The sequence below is a fragment of the Trematomus bernacchii genome, unplaced genomic scaffold, assembly GCF_902827165.1.
Source record: "Trematomus bernacchii unplaced genomic scaffold, fTreBer1.1, whole genome shotgun sequence".
NCBI classification, from domain to species: domain Eukaryota; kingdom Metazoa; phylum Chordata; class Actinopteri; order Perciformes; family Nototheniidae; genus Trematomus; species Trematomus bernacchii.
The window spans coordinates 14,529,519-14,546,203 of record NW_022987698.1 but is presented as its reverse complement, the minus strand read 5'-3'; the positions used below and the strand labels follow the sequence as shown (position 1 = coordinate 14,546,203).

Here is a 16,685-nt window from a genome sequence, read left to right as displayed (position 1 = left end):
CAAATAAAAAATACAAATGTACCAAAGCACATGTAAATGAAAATTTGAAGAAGACTACAAATAAGCCGTATAAATTCAAGTTAATTTACCATTTAATGGCTTTTATTATGTCATACTAAACCAAACCTTTATGACATTTTTTATGAATGTTTTAATGACATAATTAAGACTTTTTATATTACGTTTTAATGGCATAAATCAAAAACATTTTTCATGTATTATCTGGTATACTATGATTCACTAAACTGTCTCTTTTAATTTCTTTTTTTGTCATACTGTACTATGTCTTTTTAGCTACTTGAGTTTTTACTTTTTTCACCAGGCAGGTACTGTAGCCTGTAACTTCTAACCGTCTGTTGTTTGGTGCTGAGCCATTACTGTACGTTTGGTTTATCAGATCCATTAAGAAAATGTAAAACTAAAGCTAAAAGGAGCTAAAACGCTGCATCATTTGGAACAGTTTACCACAAACTTTTACGGTAGATAGAATAATTTAATATTCTGCTAGTAAAAAAAGAAAGAGTATCTGGATAAAGTAAACAGAGATATTTTATTTCTTATTTGGATACAGATGATTTGAGAAAAAGCTTGATAAAGGCAACAGGTTACAGTATGTGTGATTTGTACACAGACCGCTCTACTTTTATGAGGACAGGTCCAAAATCTGTGGAGGCTCATCAGGTTGTGCTGGCTCAGACGGTCCGGCGTCCTGCATGAAAGGAGAGAAAATCATCGAACCAGAAAAATCACAAAAATCATTGGGAGGGCTTCTGGTGGTAAAGTTAATATTTATAGCTGACTGTTCAGAAGAGGTCGGAAAGTGGTCTGGATTTTGTGATTCTCATCACCTTTGTACGGTGTCCAACAGGGGCAAACAGCCCAACACACTTCCATTATGAGAAATGTGCTGCAGTTTCAAGAACTTTGCAAAAATAAAAACGCAAATATGCTGAAACACACACAAATGAAGAGACATCTTCACTGACTTCTCAACAAATGTGCATTGAAAGGGTTCTGACTGTTGTAGAGCATTTACCTCTCTAAAGCTCTCTAGCTGGCGCCGCCGTGAGTGGAAACCTGTCTGAGCAGCTCTCCTTTGTTTCTACTTTTTTCTTTTTCTTTATTCTTTTCATAACTCTTGACCTTTCAATATACTTCATTTCAAATGATAGTGTTTGGCTTTTTATCACACTTTCTAGAATGGATACAAAATGCTGGACTATCACTTACTCGCATGAAGCACTCCTCTCCCTTCCAGGCCAATTGCAGTTCCACCAAGGGATTTACCAGCCGACATACGGAGTTACAGACGAGGGACACAAACTGGAGCCCTCGTGAGGCAGAAGAGGGCAAGTAATAGGAGATTCAAACCTTATTTGCCCTCCGTTATCATGGGGAACAACAGGTCGCTGACAAACAAGAGTAACTAACTTTCGGCACTTGTTAAATTAACCCAGCAGTAGTACCTGGTAGGGCTGCTCGATTATGGCGAAAATCATAATCTCGATTATTTGGGTCAATAATTGATATCACGATTATTCGATTATCCATTTACTTTGAAAACATCCATTTATTGAAAAAAAATTAACAGTATGTTTTTAACAGTTGATTACCCTGAACTTTAAGTATACTGAAAAAATAAAAGATAATAAAAAAAAATAAAAATAAATAATCTTTATTTCGATTACGTTGTTTTCGTAATCGTTGCAAGCCAAAATCGTAATTGCGATTAAAATCCGATTAATTGAGCAGCCCTAGTACCTGGAGTCCCCGGTCTGAAACCCAGGTGGTCGCAAGCATCTCTGCTTGTCTGGCTGACATATATCAGTGGATGTTTGCTCACCACCGGAAGCTCAACCATACAAGACTGAACTGCTCTTCATCCCAGGTAAGGACTCTCCCATCCATGACCTCTCCATCAACATTGGCACCTCTGTTGCTTCCCCAACTCAGACTGTAAGGAACCTGGGCGTGACCCTGGATGACCAGTTGAACTTCACTGCTAACATTGCTGCTACAACCCGATCCTGCAGATACACACTCTACAACATCAGGAGGAAACGTCCCCTACTGTCCCAGGAGGCAACACAGGTCTTGGTCCAGGCTCTGGTCATCTTGTGCCTGGACTACTGCAACGCCCTCCTGGCTGGTCTACCTGCAAACGCCATCAGACCGCTACAGCTAATTCAGAATGCTGCAGCAAGACTGGTCTTCAACCTCCCCAAGTTCTCCCATTCTACACCACTCCTTCGCACCCTCCACTAGCTGCCAGTGGATGCAAGAATCTGCTTCAAGACACTGGTGCTGGCCTACCGAGCTGTGAAGGGAACAGCCCCTTCCTACATCCAGGCCTTGGTTAAACCATATACTCCAGCACGTGCACTACGCTCGGCGTCAGCTAATCGGCTTGGTTCCCATCACTGCGAGTGGAACCCAGGTACCCCTCAAAAACACGCCTGTTTGCTATCCTCGCTCCTAAATGGTGAAAAGAGCCCACCATTGACATCAGGATAGCAGAAACTCTGCATATATTCCGTTTCAAACTGAAAACTCATCTATTTCGATTTACCTTGGCAATGTAATTATTGCCAAAACCCAAAAAAATACGAAGCATTTTTTGAGTTAATTTAGGCCATGTAACTAATTAAGCAGCACTTACTATGGTATGATCTTGCTTGAAGTGAATACATCTGCACTTTCCTTGTTGTCATGAGTTTGAATCTTTATGGTTTTTGCACTTATTGTTAGTCGCTTTGGACAAAAGCGTCAGCTAAATGATATGTAATGTAATGTCACAATTTTAATTTGCCGTACTCGCCGTGAAATGTTATTGCTTAGGTTAATCTGACCAAGCCTCCGACATAAGCGTGAAGTATTGGTTCTTGGTTCTTGCCGAGCAGCCAAGTGGGGCCAGCTAAGAACCGGTTTTCGGTGCTTAGAGCCAGCCTGGCTGTGCGGGAAACAGGAAGAACCAGAGCTTAATCAGGTTTTAGCCCCGGAACCGGCCCTGGAATCGGTTTGGTGGAAAAGGGGCATAAGAGGACTTTCATGGCTCGAGTCACTGTGGGGGATAAAGCTGTTCAGAAAGAGCTGAAGAAAGAGCTAAGGGCAGCCAAGGACAATTAGCTAAGCCCGTCTGGAAGGTCGTCTTGAGGCTTGAGGCTCACATGCTACAAACAGTCAAGCATGGCTATTGAGGGGACCTAATGATCTTAACTAGTCCTTCAACCGGTTTGATCATCCCACCCCCATCTCAAAAGTACAGCGGGGGTCACCACCATTTGGCCCCAGTTCCCCTATTCACACCTCTTAATAATAGCTTAATAATAGCTTGCATTTATATAGCGCCTTTCAAGGGACCCAAGGTCGCTTTACAGTAATAGGGCAAAAACAAACATAACAAAACAAAAGTCAGACAGACAAAACAACAGATCGATTAGGGGCCGAAAGCCTTGGCAAACAGATGGGACTTGAGGGCCCTTTTGAAGGCGTCGAGTGTGGGGATGTTGCGAATCTCCGCAGGGAGAGCGTTCCAGAGGGTGGGGGCTGCCACACTGTAGGCTCTGTCCCCGAAGGTTCGCAGTTTGGTGCGGGTGTGGTAAGCAGGCCAGAGTCTGAGGACCGCAGGTTCCGGGGTGGGGCATGTGGGTGAAGGATGTCCGATAGGTACTGGGGGGCAAGGGCATGGAGGGACTTGTAGGTAAGGAGGAGTACTTTGTAGGATATACGGGACTTGACCGGCAACCAGTGTAGGTGGATGAGGGTGGGAGTGATGTGCTGCCACGGCTTTGTGTGTGTGAGTACCCTAGCAGCACAGTTTTGGACATACTGGAGCCTGTCCAGGTTTTTTTTGGGAACCCCGAACAGGACACCATTGCAGTAGTCCAAGCGGGTGGTGACAAATGCATGCACTAGGGTTTCGGCAACCGACTCCGAGAGTGACGGTCGGAGTCTGGCAATGTTCCTCAGGTGGAAAAAGGCCGATTTGGTCACAGATTTGACGTGGGAATGGAAGGAAAGGGTGGAGTCAAGGATGACACCCAGGTTGAGGGCTTCAGGAGATGGGGAGATGGAGCAGCCGTCGACCTCGAGGATGAAGTCACCAACCTTCTGGAGCAGGGCCTTGGGTGCCACAACCATGAGCTCTGTTTTATTGCTCTTCTTCTTCTTCGATTGAGTTTGACACCCCTGATCTACATGCTCAACAGAGCCTTCACACACCTGGAGAAGCTGCACAGCTCCCTGAGTTCATGTTCTTCGACTTCTCCAGCGCATTCAACACGATCCAGCCACACCTGCTGGCTGAGAAGCTGTCAGTGATGCAGGTGGATCCCAGCCTGGTGGCCTGGATCTCAGTGTGTCAGACTGCAGGGAAGCGTGTCTGATGTGCTGGTGAACAAGACTTGTGCACCCCAATGAATTGCGCTGTCACCATTCCTGTTCACCCTCTACACCTCCAACTTCCGATTCAACTCTGGCTCAACATTAGCAAGACTAAGGAGCTGGTGGTGCACTACAGGCAGAGCAACAAGAGGCCTCTGACCCCCATCACCATCAGGGGGGAGGACAGTCCTTTGTGCCTGTAGCCATCAGGCTGCACAACCAAGGGTTAACCCATCAATGAACTGCTCTGAACCTTAATAATATTTGCACTTTATGCACATACAACTTATACCCACACCTTTAATGTAAAGATATTTAACATATCTGTTCTGCTCACATATCTGTATACGTGTATATGTACATTCACCGGATCATAGTTTAACTCCAGTTTAACTCCCTTATTTTGTTATTTCCATGAATACGCAAAAATGTCCCAAATTGGGATCAATAAAGTACTTCTTATCTTATCTTACTGTTAATACATGTTTTTTTGGGTTTTATTATTTTATTATTTTAATTCCCTTTATATTCCACGTTTAATATCTGTGCTTCTTCTTATTCTGTTGCTGCTTGTCACTTGCATGTCCCTACGGGGAATATTAAAGGTCTATCTTATTTTATCTTATTGCACGTGTCAGCCACTGTACCATTGACCTTTTATAGTTTCATAGTCTTTCTGTTTTTTCTGCAGTTAAATAACAAAGTGCTTACTAAATTACTGAGTGTCTGTTTTGTAGACTCACCCCGAATGGCTCGCTGAAAGCTCTGGAGCCGCTGTACAGTGGGTTTGCGATGGAGACCAGTGCTGGCTTCATCCTGCCGCCTGCAGCACCGTCCTCATCCTCGTTCTGTCGCAGAGGAAACAAACCGCTCTTAGCTTTACGCAGCAAACATCTCATTGATTGTAATGTATACAGAATTATTTTTATTTTTTACATGTTTCAATATACTACTTTTTAGAAACATTTTCATGACATACTATGCTATGACATTATTTGTGACACACTACACTATTTCTATGACTTTTTTGTAGGACAAACTATAGCTGGGTGATCAGGTACAATTCTAAGAAGTCCACAAAAAACATATTTCCGAATCAAAAGTCCCGAAACATCCTAATCTGATCTGCTGCATTCATATTTACATGTAATCATATTTAGCCTTACCTTTTGACGGTGGTGAAGTTTTACAATTTTTTCCTTATTTTCACACAATGTCCCCACAATGTATCCTGTTTTGCACTGATTGCTGTGTGCCACAGCTTTCTAATATGTATCTAATTGAAACGATTCTTGGAGAAAATCCTAACAACTAATAATGATTTTTCGTAACCACTTAATATTTTCTGTAACTTCACAAAGCTTTGCACAGTACAGTCATCACATGTACTCCTACTTATAGAAAGTAAATCCAAGTTTATTAAAAAAGCTAATTTCACAATCTTAAACTGAATGTGCTTCAAAATAAAAACAAATTGAAAAAGATTATGCAAAGGTCTTACAAAAACATAAAATATTGTTAGTATTATGTTAACAATAATTGTAATTCTAAAATACACATTTTACCTGCTCACAACACACTTCAAACCCAAATGAAAGCTTGACTTGAGCTTAATTTAGAGTTAATTAAGTCATGAAATATTTCACTTCTCAACCGTGTGTGCGTGTCTCACTCTGAAATAGTGGAAGCGGAAAGCGTCCGTCTTGTGTTTGAAGACGTAATAACCAAGTCCAGCCAACACACACAGCAGCAACAATGACACCAAGATGGCCGACACAGTGCCACTCGAGTGGGTGTGGCCTTGGGAAGAAGCACGATCGGATATCTGGAGAAGACAGATATGACAAACACACACATTACAAGTGTTACTAAATATATAGGGAAACCTTACATTTTTTTCTTCAACAATGCTTGTTTTTCACACACACACACACACACGCCACACACACACGGCACGGCAACGCTGTGCTGCACTGGCGTCATGGAGACGTGACTCACAGTGGCCAATTTTTATGACTATTTTTAATGAAATACTCAACCCAGTCTCACGGCATTTCGTGTTATAGTCACGACATTTAATCTATTGATTCGTGTTCACCAACACGATTTTTCCCTTTTTTTCGTGTCACACAGAACTGAACTAATTACCCAAGATCCTCAGCTGGTTGAAGCTCGGTGATTGGATGTTTTAGCCGCAATGCAATCAGAATCAGAATCAGAAACGGGTTTATTGCCAGGTAGGTTCACACATACGAGGAATTTGACTTGATGTCGTGGTGCATACATAAAATAAGGTGTTAATGCGATATTAAAGGTGGGGTATGTAATTTATTTCAGAAACACTTTTTGTTATGTTCCATGGAATGCTCTTAACATCCCGATAGAAATGAATATATTAAATGCTTTGACAATAAATACATTAAAAAATGTCATCTGTGGAAGCCGTAGCGCTGTAAAAAGCACGACCAAACTAATAAGGCTTTATTTAAACATTAAAGAATACTTTAGGTTAAGGTCTTCTTTTGAATAAGAAAAAAGCTTTGGGGGTATAGAAGATGAATATGGAGGGATGAAACCCTCTTTGATGGTCACACATGCAGAGCACACAGCACACACAGTGACATTTGTATCTACAGATAAATATTAAGCCTGACAAAGTACTTAACGTCTAATATATTGCTTTCCTGCAATGTTAACTATGTTTAAGCACTTATTTTAACTGATATTATACATATGTATTATACTCTTATAAGATGTATGTAGATAGTATAAGAAATGTGCAGAATATGACAATGTAATGGTGGAGGTACACACATATTGATAGATGTCTTGTAATGCACTGTTGAGGAACCTGCAAGCCTTATTAGTTTGTCTGTTTTGCACATCCTCCTATTAATATCTAATAATAAAATTATAAAATGCAATAAAGTGCTTTAACCAGTAGGTGTCCCTTTCTATCCGCTGTGCACCGTTATGGCGTAAATAAAGCCTATCTACCAATTGGATCAAATATAAAAGTCAGCCGAATTAGTGTTGATACTGCAAGGAGACGTATTGTGTGAAAAGAAATGTAAGATGTTGTTTAATTGCTTATATATTTAAGATCCACGTCAAGTTTTCAGTTTTGGCGGCAGTTCCTGTTTGTCTCGAAGTCTTGTCATCAGGGCAGAGTTAACTACGGCAGATATGTCATATTTAATGCAGCCGAAACGTGTATTACAATGCCGTTATGTGATGACTTTCAAAGAGAAAAGCAAGCACACTCGGAATAATGTATTATTTAATTTTTGTATACAGTCTATGGTTGCTACAGAGGATTGTGGGTAATCGGCCATCCAAAACTCATAGAAAACGACTTGTTTCTCAAAATTGAAGGGGAAAACGTGACAAAAGCATTGTACACACACTAAAACCTATCAATGTCGTTTAATTAACAAGGATAATCTGGTGTTTTTGAGTTGATGAATAGTGGAGATATCACTGTCAAATCAATCGACAGTAAGGGGAATACTTACTTCCGGGTGTACAATTCTCCGTTATCCAATGGGAATGGACGCTCACATTGCCTTTAACAGCCTCCGACACAAACGAATGCCGTGCTTCCCTAAGCGTCAAATACCGCCGCCGATGGGAATACATTGCAATCAGTTGAAAGCTCTTTGCGTCCGTTTATGAAGCTGAAGGAGCCTCGGCGCGTCACAACTGGACGCCACGGGACCCTGACCAAGCGTCGCTCCTGGACGCTTAGGGAGTGAGAGTGTGTTGACCTGTCAGCCTTCCATCTGTGCACAAACTTGTTTTCGGATTTCATATTGCATAAACACCATATCCCAACGTGCATTGCGGCTAAAACATCCAATCACCGAGCTTCAACCATAGCTGAGGATCTTGGGTAATCAGTTCAGTGGGTGTGTATCGCCTACGTCTGTTTCCGGTGACTTTATTTTGAAATTCAGTTCCTGACGGACGGCAAAAAAGCCCAAGATTATAGAATTAAACAAATAAATAAAAACAAGGATAATTGTGTGTTATTGTTGAGTAAATAACATTGTGTTATTTAGAAAAGATTAACAAATTAGAAGGAAAAAAAGATTTAAAAAATACATATTTCAGTATTCTGAGCCCCATTTCTTTTCCTCACGGATGGCAAAAAAAGTCCGACATTAAAATAAAATCAATAATTGTGGCTTGATATTGAGTAAGAAAATGTTTTTATGAACCACACAGCTTCCGGCCTTCCAAGACCCGACCGGACAAAAAGACGTGGTGCAGGCACGAAACATACTACCAATAGAAATACATTGCTTTTAAAATCGTTCTGTGTGACACGAAAAAAAGGGGAAAATCATGTTGGTGAACACGAATCAATAGATTAAATGTTGTGACTATAACACGAAATGCCGTGAGACTGGGTTGAAATACTATAAACGACGACATAAAAAAACATACCCTATCACGTTTACTGTCCCCAGGGTTACTTGGCTCTACTTTATTTGCCCAAAGGAAAATTTAAATATAACCAATTAAAATTAATAATTAAACAGGACTAACCCTGGCAGCCATTTTGTTTTTGTATCACAGGAAGAAGAAGCTGTTTACAGGATGTAGATGAAAGAAAGATGGCCACCAACACTTCACATGTCAGAGAAAGTCTGACAGTTTGCAGGTTAGTAGTTCAGGTTGTTTGGCAAAAGAAAAAAGAAAAAAGTCTATCTATTTCTTCCTCCAACAACAGAAACAGAAAAATATTAGAGAAACTTTGTTGTGATTTTGGCTGCCTTAGAGAGGCCCTATTATGCTTTTCTGAGTTTTCCCTTTCCTGTAGTGTGTAATATAGGTTTTTGTGCATGTAGATGGTTTGGAAAGGCTAAAATCCCGAAGTTGCCTCCAGAGGGAATTTCTCTCCCAGACACCCCTGCCTGAAACGCCTCCATTGAACTCCTTTGTTGAAATGTCATCATTAATGATAGCTTTTTACTAATGTTAGCTTCTGGAGATGGCATTTCCGCAAAAAAATGTTGCCACAGTGATAATTTCAGCTTTAATCCGAAATGGAATATAAAAATCCGAATACACGAGGGAACCCGGGCGTTGCTTACTTCCAAGTTGGCCTAAAAAAGTACGCCATCTATGCACCACTCTATGGACGTTGTCACAGTACGTGTGTGAAGGAGATGAGCACTGAATATAAGTCACTTGGGAGGACAAAATACTTATTTAGATTATGGCTGCACATCTTTTGGGATTTAGTCTTCATCATCTTCTTGTGTCCCACACAGTTGTGGTGTTAATTGCATCTCAGCTGATCGAATCTTAATTTCGTTAATACAAAACACAGCCATCTGCTCTCTACTCACAGCTGTAGCTGGTGCCAATAACAAGTGGAACATTACATTTAGCATGAGGAACGGTTGGTTGTCACGGCGCGTTCTGGAGGCCATGCTCATAACCATGTCATTGTTGGTGGGATATTCGCGTTTAAAAGATTTTTTTTAATGATAATTATCATTTTTTTTCACTGAATCAACTTATTAGTTCACCAGAGAGCAGCACAATTGTAAATTGTTACACTAAATTTGCACTTTACATACTGTTCTTTACACCTTTTTATACTCTTCTTATTTTTATTGAATAGTTATTTTTTTCATATTTGTTTTTAACTTTCTCTTCTTTCGACAGGTGGAGGCATTTAAATGTAGCTTTGTTTGTTATTCTTGTCTATTTATGACTCATATCTATGCTTTACTTTGGTGAATGTACGCCAATAAAAAACCTTGCTGCATGATGACAGCTTTGGGATAAACCATTATAACTTACAGGTGCAGGGGGCGCTGTCAGTGGGGACTCGATGATGTGGATGATCCCATTTACAGCAGGAATGTCCCACCCCACCAGCAGCCGCTTGTTCACCAGCTTAAAGCTCTAAGGGGAAATCATTAGAAAGCCAAAGACACAAATCAATAAACAAATGGTGATAAAATATATCTGAAAACAATATCTTAAAGCTCAATCCAAAACTAACCTGAACCAAAGAAACTGGCTTCACAATATATAATTTTATATATTGCAAATCCAATTTATTTGGAAAAAAAACATTGCACAACACAACATCAAATGGGGGAAAAAAGTACTTTAATGTTTAGAGGGATAATATTAAACTCTAAATACGCTCAACCTGTCATGTATCATAAATTCATTTTTTTAGCTTCTTATCTAACATATTAGAATATCTTTGTTTTTGGGAAGCTCTATTGTCTTATCATCATATTGTGTTGTATGTGTGTTTCTCACCTCATTTTTTCCATAGGTAACATTCAGATTGAACCCTAGTCTGGATACAATGACTTCTTGGTGCTTCAGATCCTTAAATGGTCGTCTGCTGTGATTGGCTGAGATGTGATACTCAAGATCTCTACCAGACAGAGTCTACACACAGAGAAACACACGCACGCACACACACATTTAAAAAATCTCTGCAGTCCATGTCCTCTGTTTGAATCGTTTACCGAAAACATTTTCATCAGATAATCATATCATATAAAATGAAACACAGTGACAAAACACAATAAAAACATTTTTTTTTAAAATAACTGTGCTCTCTACGCTCCAATGTTAACGGAGTGATCAATAGTCAACTAAATAAAACTAAATATTGTAATAAAAATATTGTAAATATAATATGGCTACACTTAATTTTAATTGCTCTTAGATATAACAACTTTATTACCTATTACTACTGTAACTATTTCCTAAAAGCTAACAAATAAATTAGTTTATTTTTTTATCTTTTTTATTTCAGTTAAAGGTAGGGTAGGTAAGAATGGAGAAACCAGCTCGAGTAAGCTAGAATTTGAAAGTACACAACCGAAAAAAATCTGACCCTTCCTTCAGACTTCCTTAGAGAGCCCTTCCTCCAACACACACGAACGCGCACATGACCAATGAGGGCACGAGATAAGTTTGTGCACAGATGGAAGGCTGACAGGCAGGTAGGCCATCCAGTTATTTTAGCCGGGCCGGCTCAAATGATTGGTCGTGCTTTTTACAGCACCACGGCTTCCACAGAAGAAATATTTGTATATATTTATTGTCAAAGCATTTAATTTATTCATTGCTATCGGGATGTTAAAAGCATTCCATGGAATATAACAAAAAGTTTGTTTCTGAAGTGAATTACCTACCCTACCTTTAAGTATGTTTCTATCCTGCTTTTGTAAATTCTTCATTATTAAATGTTGATATACAGTTAGATATAAATATAAAATACACCTGCCTTCTTTGAGCATTATATAAACTCCAAATCATTAAAACAAGTTAACTTAAAAGGGTACCTGATGTTGGTATTTGAAATGCATTTAGTTATAGTTATTATTTTTATTATTGAAGGGTACATCACCTGGTTTGGGGCAAAGCCGGCATTATGAGGAACAAACAGCGTGACCTCAGACTTCCTGTGAGACATAAAGTCAACGAGCTGTTTGCCCTCCGTAGACGAGCCGCTATAGTCCAACAACAACTACACAAAGGGAGGAGAAATAAAGAGAGGAATGTGAAGTTATTTGTTGTTAAAACTTTAAATCCACCCAATCATGTTTTTCATTCATAAAATGCAAAAAGTGTAAAAATCACATAAACAAGTCAAAAGGTATTTATGCATTAAGATGATAATGTGATTTTGCTCATCAGAACCCCTCTCGACCAGCAAGGAACACAGAGATTATAGTTTGTATTTTGATGTGTGGATGTGTTGATCTGTTCCTGTCGGGATTTGGGAGTCAAAATATTGATCCTAGGCCAGCACATTATTTTTGATTTTGGTATGTTCCATTTCCAATTGCGGTCGTTAAAGTCACTGTGTATGATTTAAAAAATTCCACTTTCGATTCCAACAATGGTAGTGTAGAAGTTGTGAGAAAATAGAGACGAATCACTCCTATCTTAACTAGGGCTGCTCGATTATGGCAAAAATCATAATCTCGATTATATGAGTCAATAATTGATATCACGATTATTAAAAAACGATTATCCATTTACTTTGAAAACATCCATTTATTGAAAAATAAAATGTGAACAGTATGTTTTTAACAGTTGATTACCCTGAACTTTAAGTATAATTCAACTGAAAAAAATAATTAAAAAAAAATAAAAACAATTAAATAAATAATCGTTTTATTTCGATTATGTTGTTTTCATAATCGTTGCAAGCCAAAATCGTAATTGCGATTAAAATACGATTAATTGAGCAGCCCTAATCTTAACACATTAACACAGCTCGAAACTAGAGAGACAACCAGTGCTTCATTTCTGCATTCAAACGATACAGGATTTTCTCTTTGGTCAGGTGAGGTTGGGCCCAGAGCCTTGGGGTGAAAACAGCTAGTTGTTTTCGTTTATATGGTTACTTCCCCTGCTAGCTTTTGCCACTACAGCTTTCATCTGATTCGTTGCCATTCGAAAGGTCAGCTGTTAAAGTTGAAATAATTTGAACTTCGAGAGTATATATGATATGATTGGATTCTTTTAGTCAGCTTAAAAGCTGTAAACAGCTGGCGCATGAGTCCTTGATGGTGAAATTTGAATGAGGTTGTCGATCATGCAAGCACAACACTGTGCTTGAAACAATGATGTTTAAATAAAGCACATTCACATTTACCTTGTAAAAGATAGAGAAGTTGCTGTAGGATGCAAGGACGCTGGTCAGGACGCCATTACAGAAGTCTCCGTTTCCAATGTAATCGGCAGAACACACACACGAAACACCTGCCAACACACACACACACAAGTTTATTTCAGCAAAGGAACCCTTACATTTGAAATGAATGCAATTGGTGCTGAAACTGTGTCAACTTATCCATTTGTTAAGGCACAGAGACTTATATAAGCAAACATTCTGAAACAAAAACATTTTGTGGTTCCAAATTCTCAAATGTGAGGATTTACACATTTTGACACTTTTGTTTCTGTTTCATGATTTCATTCTGATTACATTTTTTCATATTTTATGAAATGATTGACATTATTCTTATGTACCTGACAAAATCAGATATGTTGGATTTTATAATTATATTACAATAAAGTCAATAAATCAAATCTAATATATATATATTTTTGTATATTTTCAAATGTTAAAATGATAAAATGTCACCAACAACCCTTAATGACGAAAGAGTATGACCAGTAGTATAAAGAGTTAAGTGACAGAATGAGTAATGAAAATATTCGTCCCGAATTATAAGTTTGTGTCTGAGTCATCACCAGAATAGACAAGGGGTTTTGTGATGCTGCAGCAGACTAAACAAAAACAAATTAAAGCAACATATGCCGTTTAGGAGCTGAAATCTGGGGTGATTAAAAAACATCTTCCTCTGTCTGAACACAGACTGTGCTGCCGCAGTACCTTTGAGCCTGAAGCAGTAGGCATCGTACATGCTGCTCTGGTCCACAGGTTCTTTATAAATAACCAGGCCCACGTGGTTGTCTCCACACTTGACCGAGGGGAAGCGGGTCGGGTATCCCACCTTCCCCCCCTCCATCCAGCCGGCCACGCACAGATGCATCCCCAGCTGTCAGAGAAGAAGAACGACAACTGCGGGATAAATGGTGCATCACAAGTACCAGCATGCACTGCTGAAAAGTATACTTCAGTATTATCAGTATAAAGCAACGTCTACAACTAGAAAATTCAGAGACATTTTGACTGTGTGACTGAAACTTGGGTGCGCGTCCCGATGCTAACATTACCCCCGCTGAGTAAGTACTAATAGCATAAGTTGTATTGTTAATGGCGTTGCCATTTATGTGAAGAATACGTTTTGTGTAACCACGTTGGTTTCCAAATCAATTAGTAAGCAACTCACATTTTTAGCCTTGAATATTGAAGTGGCAAAGGGCCAACAGGTCATGGTGGTGGGCTGTTACGGACCGTCCACACAGCAGCGTTAAAAAAATCTTGGAGGTGGGCGTATCTGAAGCTTGGGGATTTTTTGCGAGCAAGGCACCAACAACCAATCACATGAATCTCCCGCCCCCGACATACGAAGCAAAAAAGTTTGAAGTAAACTGGATATAAACTCCCCAAACAGGCGAAAACATACCACTGTCTCTGCCACCTCCCTCCATGCCTGGCTCCTCCGGTTTGTATCCCGGTAGGTAAATAGGGACTGGTCATAAAGCACCGGGTGATTCCCTACCGCTAATTTCTCCTCCATGTTTTGGAATATGAGGAAATGACCTGCGGTATGTCTCTCCCAGCATACACGCCGTTTGATTGGCTAGAGCTTGAACTGTCAGATTTGCGTACACGGGATTTGATTGGCTGACGCTTCCACCTCAGCCTCAAAAGTTGAACATTGTTCAACTTTGAATCCTGAAAATCCTGAAAATCTCCGCTCGCCTGCCCACAATGCAGTTCGGCGAAAAGTGAGGGAAAGTGACGTCACCCCATTCAAAGTGAATGGGCAGAAGCGTTTCAAGATTTTTTAACGCTGCTGTGTGGACGGTCCGTTACAGACTCCCCTCAGCAGTCAAGACTCAAGAGGCGCTTTCACACCGGAGTACTTTTCCCAGTATAGTTACGATAGTTCTTGAAATGTTGCATTCACACCAAAAAAATTCTGAACTAGAACTTAGTTCATCAGAATCTTTTCACCCCCTTTTTAGTCCCTGCTAGAGAGCAGGTACTTTCATGGGAGAAAAAGGTTCCCATTTCTGATTGGCTGGGCGGATTGCAAACCACGCCCCGTAAAACTCGGAAAAGTTTTGTGAAGCCGCCATTGTATTTGCTGGCATTAGCATTATTAGCATTAGCATTAGCCCAGCGCACAAACGCAGAGAGACTAATTTATGGCAACACAAAAAAAAACATGGGAGCGGTGGAGATGAGGAGGTGTCGGCGTTCTGGCGATTTACTCGGAAGGCTTCAGTAGAAGCTGATGGGAGTCCCAGCAGCTTCTACTGAAGCCAGTCCCCAACTCCGGGGACTTCCGGCCGGGGACTTCGGGTGGCAGTATACGCCGTGAAGTTGTTTGCGGCCTGCCAGTAAACCCAAAGCAGAAGAAGAAGAAGAAGAAGAAGAAGAAGAAGTGACGTCAGTGGCTTCATTTGCCTAATCCTCCCTCAGGGACTTATTCCGGTGTGAACGCGATCTTTAGTTCTGATGAACTAAAGAGTTCTGATGAACTAAGTACTGGGAACTAAGTACGGCAAAGTACTTGGTGTGAAAGCGCCTCTTAGTCTTCGTTGGCAAATCTTTTATCTCAACTTGACTTCAAGGAAATAGTGCTACTTGGCGATTTTAACTGGGACTGGTTAACTACAGTGTCAGAGGATTTAAAAAACCTTTGTATCTCTCTGAATGTTACTCAGATTGTAGACAGTCCTACTCGCCCTAATATTAAGTCCCCTAGTAAATCCTCCTTAATTGATCTCATTTTAACTAATGTTCCCCATAAATACTCATCTGTGGGAGTATTTGCAAATGATGTGAGTGACCACTGTATTGTAGCCACAATTAGGGACACAAAGGTCCAAAAGGGTAAACCTCGCATTATCATTAAGAGAGACACAAAACATTTTGTGGAGCAGGGTTTTGTACATGATCAGTTTGATTTTGATTGAGGAAAAATCGATCTGTTTGATGATGTTGAAACTACATGGTCTTATTTTTATCTTGGTTTTATGGAAATTATTGATAGACATGCACCCCTGCGTGAATTTAGAGTGAAGGGACGAGATAATCCTTGGTTTTCTGCTGAATTGTCTAGTCTCCTGCATGAGAGAAACAAGGCCTGGGCAAAGGCTAGGCAATCAGGCTCAGAGGTAGAATGGCTTCATTTTAGGCAGCTAAGGAATAGCTTCACATCACAAATCAAAAGTGCTAAGTCTAAGTATTATATGTCAGTTACCACAAAAAACCTGAATAATCCTAGAACATTTTGGAAAGCCATTAAATCGATATCCACCGGTGATATCCGTAATGAGCTACCTCCGTGCCTTACCACAGCATCTGGCACTATATCGGACAGGGCTACTATGTTAAATTGTTTTAATGAGCATTTTGTGTCCTGTGGCTCTCTGTTTGATTCTGTTTCTAACTCTGCTTCTGTGAACACCACAGTCTGACTCTGAACAATGTGGTTTGGAAAACCCCTTCAGTGTTTCTCCTTTTACTATTGATGTTGTTCATGAAGCCTTAACCAAGTTAGATCCTAAGAAACCGGCTGGTCCGGACAACGTAGAACCTTTCTTTTTAAAGATACCTGCAGATGTTATTGCTCCACCTCTCACTACTCTTTTTAACCTCT

At 40.1% G+C, this 16,685-nt stretch overlaps 1 protein-coding gene across 1 annotated transcript in view; it reads right to left on the bottom strand.

Annotated features, from left to right (window-relative positions):
- Positions 1–531: 531 nt before the first annotated feature.
- Positions 532–16,685, bottom strand: part of stab1 (stabilin 1) — a 112,667-nt gene continuing 96,513 nt past the window's right edge. Inside the window, 8 exon segments of the mRNA XM_034138739.1 lie at positions 532–709; positions 5,127–5,231; positions 6,056–6,208; positions 10,201–10,305; positions 10,675–10,809; positions 11,780–11,899; positions 13,037–13,143; positions 13,781–13,946. Coding sequence (XP_033994630.1) covers positions 644–709; positions 5,127–5,231; positions 6,056–6,208; positions 10,201–10,305; positions 10,675–10,809; positions 11,780–11,899; positions 13,037–13,143; positions 13,781–13,946 — 957 coding nt within the window. The 3' untranslated portion in view covers positions 532–643.